The sequence below is a fragment of the Meleagris gallopavo genome, chromosome 5 (assembly GCF_905368555.1).
Source record: "Meleagris gallopavo chromosome 5, MGAL_WU_HG_1.1, whole genome shotgun sequence".
Lineage (NCBI taxonomy): Eukaryota > Metazoa > Chordata > Aves > Galliformes > Phasianidae > Meleagris > Meleagris gallopavo.
In genome coordinates, this window is record NC_139408.1 from 15,300,683 (window position 1) to 15,316,904 (window position 16,222).

The 16,222-nt window shown below is 50.6% G+C and overlaps 1 protein-coding gene across 9 annotated transcripts in view; it reads left to right on the forward strand.

Moving 5' to 3' along the window:
• Positions 1-602: 602 nt before the first annotated feature.
• SLC25A22 (solute carrier family 25 member 22) overlaps positions 603-16,222 on the forward strand; it is a 39,521-nt gene continuing 23,901 nt past the window's right edge. For 2 of the 9 annotated variants that reach the window (XM_085224360.1, XM_085224363.1), the window contains exons 1-3: positions 620-757; positions 1,879-1,993; positions 13,319-13,434. In XM_085224360.1, the coding sequence (XP_085080486.1) occupies positions 13,415-13,434 (20 nt within the window). In that variant the 5' untranslated portion in view covers positions 620-757; positions 1,879-1,993; positions 13,319-13,414. Of the gene's footprint in view, positions 758-904; positions 1,206-1,878; positions 1,994-9,878; positions 9,991-10,573; positions 10,896-13,318; positions 13,435-14,927; positions 15,149-16,222 lie in introns of those variants that run through there. The other 7 variants (XM_085224364.1, XM_085224362.1, XM_085224361.1 and 4 more) reach the window with 7 other exon arrangements.

The following is a 16,222-nucleotide window of genomic DNA, read 5'->3' on the forward strand; positions in this document are numbered from 1 at the left end:
CTGCAGACCCACACCAGGAGGTCTGATCAAGGTATGGGCTCCCCACCCCATTGCACGTGTGTGCCTGCGTGATGGTGCCGCAGCCCCTTCTGCCTTCTCCGTGCTCATCAGAGGTGTTGTTCTCAATCTGCAGCAGAAGTGAGAAAAACAGAATCCATCTGTTCCAGTACAAAATTGGGCAAAAACAACAGAAAATGCTGTCGTTCTGTCAGAGTTGGTGCTTGGGGAGCTGCTGCTGTGGCCTGGAGATGGTAAAGCCGAGCAGCTGCGGTCAGGGCCCACCTCACAACAACCAGCTTCGTCTTTATTCTGAGGATAACAGCAGTTTTTTGTTGACCACCTTTGTTTGTTCTGTAATTTTACCCGTGCCGTAAGGGAGCTCAGCAGGGAGCTGGCTGATGGGAGGGTTGGGTTGGTGGAGGCGCCGCTGCCCATTATCAGGGCAAGGACCGCCAGGAGGCTTTGCACATCCCGCTCGTATTACAGAGCGTGGGTTCAGCCTATGGGCACTGTCGGGTCCAGAGCCGTGCAGCGCATCGCAGCGCAGGCCCCGCTCCCCGTTGTCATGGCGACCGGCGGCGGCGGGCGGGGAGGGCCCAGCGGCGGCGGGCGGGGATGCAGCGCCGCTCTTCCTGCACTGAGCGCGGCCAGAGAGGGCAGAGCTGAGCCGCTCCGAGCCGCGCCGCCGGGAGAGGAGCTCCGCACCCCGCTCCGCACCGGCTTCGGGCCCCGGCGGGAGCCCGCCGCTGCCAGCCCGGTAAGTGCGAGCCGTCCGTCCGACGAGCCCCGCCGCCGCCCTCCCCGCACGGCGCCCGCCGCTCTCCTACAACGGCCCCGGGGCCGCGGCTCGCCTCGTGCGCTGCCCCAGCCCGCTACCCCTGCCCGGAGGTGGGGCCGGAAGCGCGTGTGGGGCGAGACCCGACTCTGGGGGGATCGCCTCGGTCCCCCCGGTCGGTTCGGCCTCCCCGCGGCGCTGGGGGCGGCGGCGGCGGCGATCCGCCCCGCGCTCTTCCCGCCCGCGCCTTCCCGTCGCGGGGACACGTGTGCGGCGCCCGGAGCGCGGCGGGGCGGCCGCTGTCCCGTGGGGAGCCGGTCCGGGGCTGCTCCCGGGCCGTTCGCTGCGCCGTAGCGTCCCGTCGCCGGGCTGGGACGGGCGGGTCGGCCTCCGCGCAGCGCTGGGCTCTTTCCTAAGCCGGCTCTCGGAGGTAGGTCAAGGTTATTATCGCGGTTGGGAGCGTGGAAATGTGGGTAGCTTTTAGGGTTTCCTCAAGGTCACCCCGGGAAGGGAAGACCCCGGGCATCCTCTCATCCTCTGCACGCCACAGGGATGCTGGGCTTTGAGAATTGGATTTTCCAGTGCCCCAGGCCTCTGTGCCGCAGGGAGCTCGGTGTGTGGTTCCTGCGCTCTGCCACGCTGTCAGTCCAGCGAGCATCGGAGCAGGACACCACCGTCTCTTTGAACTCCTCAAAAATCTCGGCACTCTGGCACAGGCTGAGCTGCTTGCCGGCACCTCTAGGCTGGCTCTGCCATGAAGACTCGACCTGTCACAACTGTGGCTGCTGGGTTGGAAGCTGCAGTGATTCTGATCTGCTGCATGCTGTTGAGGCTCGCCTCATAAACGTGCTTCTTGGCAGTGGGAAGCAAAAGGCAATCAAAGCAGAGTGGTGCTGGGCTGATAGCAGCGCATCGTGTGGGGTTGGCTGGCGGTTGTGCTCTCAGTTGCAGGCTGTGTTTTGCTTTCCAGGCTGCTGTCAGCAAAGTACAGAGGAGGCCCAAAGAGAGTTATTCTGAGTCCTTCACCAGAAAACAAATGCCGTAATTTAAGAAGTGCTTGCCCCTTTTGAATTTCTTCCTTCTTCATCTCGTCATTCATGCAGGTGCAGCATTTTCTCTCTACCATGACCTGAAAGGAGGTTGTAGTGAGGCTGGGGTCAGCCTGTTCTCTCAGATAACAGCGATGGAATGAGAGGGAATGGCCCCAAGTTGCTCCAGGTGAGGTTCAGATTGGCTATTAGGAAACGTCTCTGAAACAGGCTGCCCGAGGAGGTGGTGAGGTCACCATCCCTGGAGGTGTTCAGAAAACATGGAGACTGTTGGGACATGGCTCAGTGAGCATGGTGGTGATGCTCTGGTTGTTGGACTAGATGATCTTAGTGATCTTTTCCAACCTTAATGATTCTGTGATTCTTTGGTGCTGTTTGTTTACAGCACGTTGGTCACGGAGAGTCATGATGTGTTCTGAGGTCAGTGCTCAGGGTAGGGGTGGATGGCTGTGCTGGGACACGGAGCATGGCTGGATCATAACTTGGAGCATGGCCCTGCTGTGAGGGAATGTTCACGGCCTTGTTTGACACCTGGCAATCTTGTTAGTGTCTTAGTAAGATGCCAGGGCCCTAGAAAATTGTCCCACTGCCATTTTAAGAAGGGATAGTGTGCAGTATTGAGTTACATGGAGATAGGAGTCACTGGCAGCTTGCATGGGTCATTTGCTGTCCTTCTCCAGCCAAGCTTAGGTTAGTGGATGAGATGGGGGAACTACCTACCTGACCTGGCATCATTGGTTAGAGGACCAATTTTACAGATACCTTAAGAAAAGCTTTTCCCTGAGGGATAAAGCCTGATCAGAGTGCACGATGACTGCATAGTGCTGGAAAAACAGATTATTATCCCTTGATGCGCTGGAGTGACTGATTATCTGCTCCTGTATCTCAGTAAGAAGTGTCAAGGGATGGTGGAGTGCAGCTTTCTCTCTGGGTCTTCCCTGGCAGGAGGTAGCTTTGCTGCTGGGCCAGGGCTGGGGGATGCTGGTTTGGCAAATCTCCTTACTGTCCTTCACCCCACTGTGTGTCTCTTGGAAATGTAATGCTCTCGGAGGGCAATTGCTGAATACACTGTAATTGCTGAAAGGTGGGAGTGTCCTTGGGAAATATTTGGGCTGAGGGGCAAAAGAGGGCTGGTTGTGTAGTGAGGGGTGCAGCAGCATTGAATGTTGCTGTGCAGGTGCCTGTGTGTGTGCCTCCAGCACAGCCCTTCCTTCTGTCCCTTCCTCTGCAGGCGCTGATTGCAGGGTGGTTCCTGTGGTTGTTAATGTAAAACGACGGGGTGCAAACAGCCAAATAAGCCCCCTGAAAAAACCCTGCCGCTCTGGGTGATTTGGATTTCTGTCTAGCAGTTTTCTCTTACATATCTGCAAATAGAAAAGCTTGGCATATTTGTTGCCCACACAGAGATTATTTGCTTGGGAAAGGGAAAGGTACCCGGGCAGGAATGCTTGTTCTTGGTGTCAGAGGAAATGTGATGGGATGCTGTTTATTTAATTTGAGAGCTCTTTGTTGACCTTGATTTAATGCAGCCCATGGTGAGCCACTCACAGGCGTGCAATTTTATGTTTATTTTGTTAAACCTTTCACAATCAGTTCCTGTTCTCATTTCAGTAGTGCTGTTGTAGGTGGGTGGCTATGCCTTGTCAGCCTCCCTGTGCCGTGCTCCCTCCTTTCGCTGATTCTGTGCATGGTGTGTTGGGAGAACCGTTCTGACACAGAGGGCTCTGAGAAGCCTGTGCTGAAGTGAGGCAACACGCCCAGGTCACCAGCAGCCCTTCTCTTGGCTGTGCTGCAGCTGCTGAGCCCTGGAAGCAGGGGTATGATTGATGGCCATCTTCAAATTAAGTGCTCAGCTTCTTCAGGGCTGGGTTCTGAGTGCTGCAAGTAGTACGGGCAGATCTCCCACATGCATATCGTTTACACAGGGCTCCAGTTTCTGGGTGCTCTTTATTTCATCACTGGGTTGCGTAGCCCTCCTGCTCTTACTCCACACATGAGAGCAATCTGCAGCCTGTGCTCTTGGCCTCGACCCCCTTGGCAAGGCCGTTTTGCTGAAGCCATTGCGCTGCTGTCTTTGTTTTCCTTCTTTTGCCAGGTAGACTTATTTGTAGCACCTGAGGTAGGGTGAACCCACGGCTTTGTCTTGTCTCCTGCTCTGTCTTGGAGGAATCATGTGAGAAAGGACAGGAGGAGAAGAATATAGATCCTTGTCGCTGCATTGCCTGGCTCCTTACTCATACCAGTGGATGTGCTGCTTCCACACTGTGGCCGAGGAGATGGGGCAGCTCCCTGCTGTCTGGTAGGTAGGGTGGAGTGGAAACTTGTCCCAGGCCATGTGCAAATTGGGAATTGGTTTGGTGCCACATTCAGTGATCTCTTTGAATTATGGCAGCTAGGGATTTATGCAGAAAAAAGAGGGAAGTGTGTTTTGAGTTACTTCAGTGCTAACTGTGAATTTGGCTTCTGTTTTCTCCTTTGCCATGGATTCAAGCTTAGAGCATGACCGTGGATAAGTAGAACAATGTTAATCTCTGACCCTGTACCCTGCAATCTACCAGGAAGCAGCACTTCCACAATCCTGCCACTCGTACTTTTGCAGTAGTAGCTGTTGTAGAAGGTACAATGTGACATAATAAATGGTCTCTTCTGGGTGCTTTGTTTTCCTGTTGTGTTTGTTGCCATTCTTCCTAAGAATGGGGACAACTTCCTTGTACACATTCTGGGTAAGCTGAGCCCTTCTCTGAGCTGTGAGGCAACAGGAACACTTGTTGGTTCATCTCATCCCTGGGGAACAGCTGTTGTTTATGAAGGCTATCTTGCAAGGGTGGTAATTTTTCTAAAGGACGTAAAACACACTGTGTCGGCCTGACCCTCTTTCCCTGAACTGTGCCCCGCTTGCTTTCTTAGGAGCTAAATGTGTGCACAGCGTGGGCAGCTGTTGTCTTTTTGATAACAGTTTTTTTTCAGAAATCTTAAAATGAAGATTCAGTGATACCCCGCTCTGATTCTCCAGAACTGCCAGAGGAGATTGCTTGGACACAGAAGTGAGGATTGCTGCAGAAATGCCAGACACTGTATAAATAACTAAACTCGGCCCCCGGCCCTTCCCAAGAGAGGAACGATCTGCAGAAATACTTCAACAGATGGTCTGGGTTTGGCTTAGGAAGGGGTGGGAAGAGATGCCAGGCCGCTGCTGAGAGCAGTGTGGGCACGTGCCCAAGTGTGCCGGGTGTCGTGCTGCATGCCAGCCCCATCTGCAGCCCCTCCGTGCTGGGGAGGGCACCTGTGTGCTGCTGGGGTAGGCTCAGTGCTAGTGGTGTGTGCTGAGTGCCTGGTGAGTGTGGGATGCAGGAGATGGGCAGTTTCCCATGGTGGCAGCCCCAGCTGGCTCCACTCGGGGTTGTGAATTGAAGCCCAGTCAAGAAGCCCCTGTCCCAGGACTGGAATGGAGCATACATTCACGCATTGCAAAACCACCAGTAGACTTCCAGAGCAGCATGCCCGTTGCTCAGCTCTCTGGCAGACCAGTTTGGAATGTCTGACGTTACTGCCATCTCCTGCCATGTGCTCTTCAGCGAGGTGGTGTTGGTTGGTGGTTGGAGCAGGGCAGTGCCGTGTGTGTCAGGCACCTTGGCACTTTCTGAAAACAGGTCTTATTCCTAAACAATGCAAGATGAATCCTTTCACTGAGGATGCCGGGCGTGCCTGTTATCTGTGAGTATACATCTGGCAGCACTGCCATGGAGCATCCAGGTAAGGAGTTTCGTATCTAGAGAATGACTTGCCAAGTTTCATCTTATTTCTCTTTTTCTTCCTTGTTTTCCTTTCTCATGTTACCCATCTCCTTCTGTTCCATACTGATGAGCAGGACTGCGTGTGTTCTTCTTTGCCTGTAGCCTCCTAAATGTATTTCCCCCCTGCTGGGAGCTCCTGCCTGCGTGCAGCCTGCTGAAGGCTCTGCTGATTCACAGCTCTCCGGGTAAGGAGAGAGCTGACGGATGGATCACGCTGCAGCCTCCAGAGCTGCCAGGCAGCGGTCGCAGTCCCCTTGGCAATTCCCTGCTTGTCACAGAGCACGTCTCAGTTTTCCCTGTGGAGCTGCTAACCTCTTTAAGGAGCAACGTGACCCATGTGGGGCTGATGACGTGTGGTTAGTAAGGAACCATTTTGCCACGTTCTGAAGAGCTTTGGCGTAAGCAAGCAGCTGAGATGGGAGGAGAAAAATGTGCTTTGTGATGCAGGAGCAAAGCAGGTACGTTCATGTACCGGTACAGCAAAGGGATGGCAGCGGCAGTGCCTGCTGAGAGCTATCCTGTAGTGCCGTTCCTGTGGCTGGGAGGCAAGGAGTGTTGCTTAGTGTGACATTTAGCTGGCACTTTTAATGCATTGGGAGTATTAGTCACATTCTGTCTTCAGCAGTGGGAGGTGATGATATAAGCTGCCTTCCTCAGAAAAGTCTCTACCTGCTGTAGCAAACCATTTGGGATGCTGGAAGGATATTCTGTTTACTCTCCATACCTAATCTTTTGTACAAAAGGCACCTGGAATAGGCTTGGCTCAGCTTGAAGCCTGTATGCCAGTCTCTGCTGGGGAAGGAGGAGCTGCCTCCTTGTTGGCAGTGGCCTGCATTTATGCAGAGCTAGTCACTGAGTAACCACAGCCTCTGCTGGGAATGACGTGGCTTGAAAGTGATGCACTTTCCATGGGATAAAAATCCTCATTATGGTTTCCTTTGTGGAAATATTTGTGTCTTCTCTGCCAGCCCAGAGTCAGGGCTGCATGAAGCCTCTTTCTGCAGGATGAACCACACCATGCTATACTTCTGTAGCCCCACATCTCTCCTCGTGCCTGCTGGGGGAATGCTAGTTTTGGGGAGAGCAGCAAGCATCATGTCTGTAAAACATTGGGATTCACATGCCCTCCTGGGGCAGTGCTTTGTGCTGCCTGGTGCACGTGGTATGGGGGAAGTGAGAACAGAGGGGAAAACCTCTTGCTTTGCGCTATCAGAGTCCCCTAGTGTCCACAGGAGCACGCGCACACGTTGCAAAGGACTCTATGAGCACGTGTCCTTAGAGATGCAAAGACATGCAACCTACTTCCTCTGCCCTTCCTCTTCCTCTCTCAACTTGGCATGCTCAGCACTGCAATGAGGGAGGCAGGGAGGGCCAAGCCAGGTGGCCTTTTTGAGAGACGATTCTGTTTCTGTCTTTGCAGCCAGGGCTTTTTGCGTGTTAGTAACGTAGGGTACGAGCTGCAGTGCTTGAATGCTGCTCCTCCTGAAGCCTTGTCAAGGCAAGTACCTTCCCCTCTTGTGCTGCTGTTATGAAAGAGCCTCCGCTTGCTGCACCCTTTGCCCTCAGGGCACACTGGGCTTGTTTGAATTAATGTAATTAGCACATGCCTTATTAGCTCACTAAGGCACAAAGAACTCATGTATATTTGTAGCCAGGTTAAGCACCCCCTATTAATTTAATAACCGTGTCCTCCTCACTGAATGGCAACAGTTAATCGCTGGCGGTGACTCAGGATCGGGCAGCATTGAGGGAATCTGGGCGAGGTGTTGGTACGTGCGGTTCTCTTTTATTGAATTGTATTTTTATTAATGAGCGGAGCTGTGAAGGGAATTAACAGCAGGTGCGGTAGTTGGAGGGAAGCTTTTGGTGCAGGTTTGCTAAACAGCCAGCGCTATTTCCTATGCTGTGTGTCAGGAAGCACCAGTAGAATGAATCAGCATGATGTGACAACAGCTCTCAGAGCAGAGGTGTGGGTATCCTGCCTACTCTCCCTCCCCGTTGTGACTTTCCTCATTTGGAGCTTCTCCACCTTGCCACGGGTCAGTAACCTTGGGCTATCGAGGCCTGAACTGTTCCCTGCCACCATGAGCTTGTGCAGGAGCATCGCTGAGATAATCAGGCTGTTACAACCAGGTGCGTAAGGAGACCCCATGAAATTGAGCAGAGGTGTGTGTGCGTGCTTGCACCTCCACCTATGTGGTGGAGGGGAAACTTAAACTTGAATTTGTGTTTTAGTTTTCTTTTTCTTTGTCAAAAGAAAAACAATTTGTCTGTTTTCTCCCGTGTAAAGGAAAAACCTTGGGTCTGGCCACAGTGAGCTGGAGGACTCATTTCAAGGCATCAGACAGGAACAGCTCTGTGGGTGTGTAGGTGCCATGATTTGGCCAGAAATGATGCTGCTTCTTCCCAGCAGGGCTGCTGAAGCCCTATTTCTTCAGTGGAGAGCAATATGCTGTGAGCCAAGACTCTGGTTTTGTTGCTGATGGAGAATGAATGAGTTCTTTCACGCTCAAGGACCTCAGCTCAGCCCTGTGTGCCTTGTTCCTATCGAACAAGCTTGGATCCAGTCCTTGTTTTCCCCAAGGTTCCTTGGTAGCTTTCAGCTACTGCTTTGCACATGGTGATTATTTTAAATTTGGGGGGGGAGCCTTTTTTTTTTTTTTTTTTTTTACTTTTTCAATCCTTTGGCAGAGCACCCGAGTGAGGGCTTCACACCATTTCATTTCCCAGTGAGTCCTTCCAGATCAAAGGATTGGTCTGTCTGTCGCCATCACACTTTTGTTCTGATTTTTTTTTTTTATTATTATTATTTTTTTTTTTTTAGGACAAGGCCACCACAGAGTAGAGAAAAGGACAGATTTTATACAAATTCTTGCTTGTTTTCCCATCTGTGTCTCCAGTCTTCGACACTCCAGTTTTTCAGTTAATTTGTCCTCTTTCTCCAGCTAATGCTGCATCTCTCTGAAGCTGCAATTCCATAAAAGTGGGCCTGGAGAGCCAATCCAGAGTAAAGATGAGTTTAAAATCATTTTGAGTCACACCATTTCAGTGTGTGACTACATGATTTCTCAGCAGCGTTTGGAAGGAGGATTGCTGGCAATAAGCAGACACTTGTGTCATCCACAATGTCCGAGCTGTGAACTTACTTGAATACCAGCACGGTCATGTCTGGGCTGCCTTCGTGTCTGTCAGTTAGCTTATGCTTCCAGCTGCAAAGTAACATGGGCCACTGTAAACTTCATTTCAACAATCATTCTCTCTAGAAGCTTGCACACGGATTGTTTAATGTGTTTGCATATGAGTCAGTTGTTCTCTAGCTATTTCTTACAGATCCCTGTGAATCTGTGCATGGATATACAGGTCTCTGCAGAGCACAGCCTGGAGCCTACGACTGCTTTAGAGCAAGATCCCAGGCCTGGATTGCTGCTGCTGTGCTATGGCCTCGTATCACCATGACACTGAAGATGTTGTAGTAAGAGATGTATGGAAAGGGGTTTTGGCCCTCTGGTTCCTGTGCTGCTTTGTCCATGTTCCTATAGAGGACATGGAGAGGTATCACCAAGTTTGCCTTAGTTACTTCCTTATAAGCACGTTTTAATATCTTGCCTCCTGCTGTTCTCAGAGAGATGGCTGTCAGCTCATTTGCCCTGCTGAAGCCTGCCCTGCCATTCCGTCAGCTTGGCAGCCCCAATCCCTTGGACAGCAGGACTTGCTGTGTGAGCACTGGCTGAGTCATTGCTGGTCATGCTGTCCTTGTTCGTCCCGTCATACAGTTCAGCTGCAAAGCCTCCAGGACAGGGACTGTCCTTGACTAAAGGTTTGCACAGCTTCTACAATACTGTGTCCCAGCTCAGTGCTAGGACCTCTTGGTGTGCTGCAGTACTGCAGCTCAGCCCTGCATCGCAGTAAGCCCTGCTCTAAGCTGAGTGTCAGCTTTCAGTCTCTGGATCTGGGGCGGTTTCCCAAGACATGCAAAGCTCGAAGGGCGTATCTAGCTTTTGTTCCAGGTTGGCTCAGGCCTGCTCCTCAGGTCTGTCTGATTTGAATGCAGATGTCCTGGCACTGTGTGATTGCCTGGCTGCTCTCTTCAGGTCCTTCTGCCCGGTGGGGTGTGCTCTGATGGGTGGTGGAGCTTTGTGCCATGGCAGAGGAGTGAGTGTCCCTACCACCTTGCGATGCATCAGGCACCATGCCACCAGGCCTGTCCTCGGTGGAGCACTGGGGCCAATGAGGCAGGCAGCCAGCCTGGCACCTCCCCTCAGGGACTTTGGCCCGATTTCACCTGAGCTGCAGGGTCCTGCTCCAGGCTGCTTCCAAGGCTCAGCGTGGGCGCACAAGGCTGGTTGTGGGCTCCCTCCTGGCTGTGAAGTGGGTGAGTGTGTCAGTGTGCAGCTGCAGTGCTGGGGCTTCTGCTTGCCTGTTGGCACTGTGAGACTAAGGGGATGCTCTGTTCCTCTGTGCTGCCAGAGGAGTGTGGGTGGCTCACAGTGGGGATACTTCCTGATCCTTGATGGTGATCAGTAGCATTGCTGTATCCTCTACAGGGTGGGTGCTGGCATGACTTTGCTCCTTTCTCTTACCCTCTGAGCCTGTTTCTTGGTTTCTGGCTGGAGCATTGAGTTTGTCTGCTCTCAAGACAAATGGAAATATGTGGAAGGGAGTCCTGTTTTCTCCTTCTGCTGTTTGTTTTCAAGTCAAGGTTGCAGTTTGAATGTTTGCTTTCAGTGACAGCTTCAGCATGTGCTGGCCTTGAGTTCTGTCATTGCTGCCTGACCATCCTGCACAAATGTTAGTACTGGCACGAAAGTGGGGATAGGAACACGTGTGGCATGGGGAGAGGACAGGGTTTCTTCCTATGGCAACAGTGCCAGCAACGTTGGCTGAAGGTCTTCTGTCAAGGCAGCGACTGAGTGTACTCAGATAAATCAGCACTTTTCAGCCTGGCAGAGGGAGAGCAGGACAGGACAGAGTGTAGAGTGGTAGGATCCCCTGGGTCACACATCACAGGTTTGGGATAAAACAGAACCTAACACGCTGCCCCACTTCCTCACGCAGCATATAGCACATACTGTGGGGCTGCAGGCATCCCTCCTTGCCCGAGGTTACCCTGGGATTCCTTTAATTACTATATAATTATGCGGTGTTCTCCAGAGTAAGCACTTTTCCCTTGGGCGATAAGGTAAGGAGAAGCAAAGGTTTAAAGTCCAGCCCTGTGCAGCAAGTCTGAGGCATTCAGAATTGGAAATCCCGGAGGAAACATTACAGGAAAGCTCCCAGGTGAGTGCGGGGTACATAGCAAGGAAAGGGAGGGGAATGGTATCATTTTTCCAGGGCCAGAAGCTGTGAGGAACAGATGCATCCCAAGCTAGGTTTGTGGAGAGCTAAACCTAACTTGGCTGCTCCATCACTCTCTGGAGTTGGTTTTTGGAAGCTGGTGAGGGGAGGAGCTGAATGGAGGGAGGTTCCTGGGCTGCCTACATGGGGCAGTGTGGGCTGTGGTGCTTCTCTGCTGAGCACAGAGGTGCTTCCTTGTGCTGCAGTGTGCATGTCACTCTAAAACTAATTTGCTCAATCATTTTAATAAATGCAGAAGGGATGTCCTGGTGTGCGAGTAATGGGGCATTAATCCACGCCTAGCTGTGTTAACAGCACTCTAGGAAGGAATTAATGCCACATAATTCATTGCCTGTGCAGCTCTCACTCTCTTAATTATGGCATGTGCAATTTAGGAACCCCCTTCCACTTGAAGGCTCTCTCTCATGGCTCTGTTCCTGCTGCCACCAGTTTCCCCTGTTACTTGTGCTTTGGAGATTCCCAGTCCTGGAGGTGCTATTGTCCTCGCAGCCACTGAGCTCAGCTGAGACCTTCCAAGATGAGAGCAACCCTGGGGTGCTGCTGGTTTCCCCTGCTATGCTGTAAGGGCAGTGGTGGGTACAAGCCCTGCTCTCTGATCCTGGAGCCATGCACTTCCTTGTACACAAGTACACAAAACAGCAAAACTGCTATGGTTTGTGTTATTTGGCTCCAAAGAACACTGTGTTCCTGGAGTGATAAAGCTTAGATCTCCACTGCTAACGTATACAAGTATAATGTTGTTTTGGATTTCTTTTAAAAATATCCTATAAGACTTTGAGCATTCTTTCCAGTTTCTAACTGCAGCAGTTGTTTTCCTGCTGTGGGAGGAACTGGGCTCTGCCTCTCCCTGCAGTCTTCAATGGAGCACAGGGGGCTTCATCCCACACCCCCTTTTAAAGGCCTCAGGGAACTCTGGAGTGCTCAGATTTTGCAGTTGAGTTTGTTTTGCAAATGGTCATTTGCTGGAGCTCTGTTTAAGCAAACAGAGCTCAAACAAGCTTTCCACCTCAGTGCATTAAAATCCCGTAATGCATTAAAACCCCCTGGCTGTGAGCACTGGGGCCTCTGCTGTGCCAGGTGCTGTACAAACAGTTATCAAGTGCTAAATGATCACATCTACTGGTTGAGTAGCTTTTGTTAGGGCAGAGGATGCAGTAGAGGCTTGTGGCTATACAGCCTGTGTGGGTCTTGGTTCACCAGGGATTGTGGTACCTCTTCCCTGTTCTTAAACCGGGAGGGTCGCTTTTAACCCAGCAGCAACAGTGCTGGTGGGATGGATGGTGAAGGCTTTGCAGTCTCTGTGCAGACAAAGGGCTGACACCAAGAGGTTGCACAGAAGGAAGGGATTAGACAGCAGGTAAGAAGCTCAGTCGGTTTCACAGGGGTGTGTATGAGCAGCCTTGCTGTCTGCTCTTGGGGTGCCCTTTGCAACATGGACTCCTGGGGAGCAGTGCAGCACACAGGGAGTGTGCCTGAGCTTGAAATGGGGTGTCAGGAGCATGCAGTGTGTGTGTTTTGTCAGAGCTGCTGCTTCTAGGAACACAAACATCCTGTTGAGGCTGCAGATGTTATCATGAGAGCTTTCCTGATACAGGGCTTGTCCATGCTGGGATAACAGGCTGTCAGCAGTAGCTGGTCTCTCTACTTTGTTTTTGTATTTTGGTCTTGTTCCGGATAAATTGATAGGGAAATAGATTAAACTAAGCCAAAACAAACTACTCTTTTGGATGTGAGCTGTGTTGAAAGTGAACTTCTATGAAGCTTAGAAGTCATATTTACAATCGAGGGGCAAATTTCCATTCCTGATGGAAAGGAAAAGGAAATTTCCTCTGCTTTGGTCTCACCACCCAGGCAGCAACTAGAAGGGGAGAGAGAGAAGAGTGGCTGAGCGATGCTGAGATGCCTCATGAAAAGCATGGCGTCTTGCAATGACATTGGATGTATTGGACATTGCAATGTATTGGAGTGCAGACCTGCAGGGGGCTCGGTTTGGAGGTGCTGATAGTTTGGAAGGGCAGTGTTGGGTACCGCTGTCCTGGGTGCCTGGCAGAGTTCGTGCATTGGCATCCAGAACAGCGGTACCCAAGGTTGCTCACGTGCTATTGGAGCATGACGGCTCTGGCAGCTCTTCCTTCCATTTGTGCATCTATATTTGTATATACACAGACGTATATTTATAAGGCTCCCTTGGGAGCTCAGTCAGCAGCTCAGTCTCATCTATCAAAGGAGACCGGGTGCTCTCTTAAGTCACTTCTTCCTCTGCCTACTCACCTGCAGCCTGCCCAGCAAGAGTGTAAGTGCCCAGTTCTCAACTTTATCTCCTTGATGTCTCTCCCCTTTCCCAGGAAGAAGCTAAACTGGAAAAGGAGTGACTGAAGAAGTAGTTGAGGAACTGTCTGAAGGAACAAATCCATTTCTTAACAAGATCAAGTTGGAATTAAATGGCTGATAAACAGATCAGGTAACTTTAAAAAAAAATAAATTTAGTTGTGCTTTGAATTTTTCTCTTAAGTCTTTCCAACTCAATCCCTTCTGCAATATGGCAGGTTGGAGACAATCACCTGAGCTTCTCTTCTGGCCAGAAACAGCTTTGATTCTTTTGCTGCTCCTTTCTTACCTATTTTATTCGGTCTTTTCTTATTTTGTGTCTTTGTCATGTTGTTGCAGTCTCTGTTATTTTTTCTCACTTCTGTCTGACCTCTGCTGTTGACCCTACGTGAGTCCATTGCTTTTTGCTTCCTCTTTCAAAGGTCACCTTGACCTGCTGACTTCAGTTTGATAGCTTCAAGGGAACAAAGCCAGCTCCTTGGCCAACCAGGAGTCTATTGCTTGTAATTACAAAGTCCATGTAGATGCAAACTTGTGCCCTTCTTCTATAGCTCTTCAATGCTTGAGTGATTGCAGGAACATGAAATGCCAACAATAATTGGTAACTCTTAAGTGCACAGTGGGAACTGAAGAGCATTAGCCCTGGCATATGCAGAGGCTAATTTGAGTCCTTTCTGAAAATGACTTGGGATGTGTTTTCTCAGAAGATACCACTGTCCTCTTAGCTTCCTAAGATCAATGCCGAATGGATCTGTCTAGTGCTACATCTAGGTTTAACTTTTTGCTGTTTGTAATGTTGCCTGAGATGAATGACTCCTACGTGTCATTTATTTGTGTGGCCCTTCTCTGACACCTGCCTTTCCAGATTGCCAGCTCAAGACAGGAGGTAAGCAATTAGCCTGGATCAGTGGGTGAATGAAACATGGACCAGCAGGATTTGACAATGTCTGAATGCTACAGGAGTGAGGGCTGCTTCTTTTTAGCATTTGCCATGATCACAATATCTTCCTGCCCTCCTTCCTTCTGCAAGTGAGAGAGTTCTGAGCTGCACTGATAACAAGACAGCATTGCAGAGTGTCTATGTGCCCAGATTGGCCTGTCATCAGTTATCCAATTTGGAAAGCACTTGGCATTCTTCTCTTAAATTAATGAAAGGCATGCTGAGATTCACCTTTGTGAAGCCTGGCGGGTGTGTGTCCCTGATAGTCTTAGCAGAGCGTAGGGAGCAGATGTCTGTGGCCCCTTGAAACCTGGCAATCAAGGAAAGAAAGATGTTTCCCTGAGACCTCCTCCAGCCCTTTCTAAGCCCTCTTGGCAGTGTGAACAGGAGCTGCTAAAAGGACTGGGGAAGAGCATTAGTAAAACTGGAATGTCTTTCTACCCACTTTTTAGTGTAAAACTAAGCAAGTGGCTTTATTTGTATGCCAGTCTTTATTGGCCCCATTTCACTAAGAACTGTACTGTGGGCTGTGAGAGGCAGGTGCTGTGCAGAATAGGAGAGAGCACAGTGTGTTCTCATCCTGTGAGAGCAGAAAGTACCAAGCTAAGACATGGGGTGGCTTAGTCATGAAGGAAAAGCTTTTGCTTCAGGTTCAGTGCCCAGCTCCATCTGTTCCTTGGTTTCAGGTTCATCCCTGTGCCCCGATTCCTTCACCATATCCCACTTAGTTCATTCTTCCCATCTCTGGAACCATGAAAATGCAGTGGTCTCTAGCCAAGCAAGGAGATGTGTTGAAGCTTGAAGGATACACTGTACACCTCTTCCCTTGCGACACAGGTCTGTCATCCCTTAGCAGAATGAGATTGATAACAAAAGACTAAAATCCACAGCAGCAGTCTACTGCAAGGTGAGATCAAGGGCATTGCACTTCTGAAATTGTACACATGTAACTTTATCTGAATGTTTCACCAGATACCACTGCACTGTCTGTACTAGTTTCCTTCTGCAGTGCCTGGGATCCCTGAATACCTGGGTTCAGATGCAGTGGGAGTGTTCAGCAAGGATTTCTCACCTGCAGATAAGGCGAGACGTCCTTTGCATCCCACACCGCTCCAAGTTTTTGGCTTGCCCAGACTCATCAGACTGTTCCCTGGGGTCTATGCGGAAATCAGTGATTCATGGGCAAGATGCTTGCCACGTGCCTGTGCCTCACTCCCACCTGATGTAAACCCTGAGGTGATTTCACTGTTGGAACAGCTTGTGAGAGGCAAGTGTCTGCCTGCCCTGGGTGTCTCAGAGACACTTAGAGAAGTGGTGGCAGAGCTGAGGCTGCACAACGCATGGCTGGCATTTGCAGCCTGCCAGCAGTGACTTCAGAGCTGAACGTGGGGAGGCTGGTATGGTCCAGTCTTATAGATACAGTGGAACCTCCATCTTGACACACATGTATTGCTCTACCCTCAGCATTCAGTGTAAGAGTGGGTTAGGTGAGAAGTACACCATGAAGCGTATTTACTGTCTGAAATTTCCCTGTGTCCTGAGACATGAGTTTGCAGGCACTGCTATTCCCTTCTCTGACTGTGATGCTAGGATCCCTGAGGCAGCAGAGTCTCAAGGTCTTGCAGTCTGGCCCAGCTGTATGCTCACGCATGGCTGCTGTCTGCCATCACTTTAATATCTAACACATCCTGTGTTCAGGGAACCATGTCCCGTGCTTTATTGGAGAGAGCTGACTCCAACAGGCTTCCTTTGTCTCAGTGTGTAGTGGTTTATTGAGCATGTAAGTACTGGGCATTTTGAGTAATTGAATTTGCTGGGAACTCGTGTTTAGCTGCTCTGGTGTTTCAATCAGTGCTGCTTCCAGATTCCAGGAATTCCCTCTGGGAACAGAAGGGTGAGTGGAAAAAACCCCGCAATTTTGAAGCATGCTCAGCCAACAGGTTTTAGTGTCACTGAGAAGTACGAGCTCATGTCTCTGTGC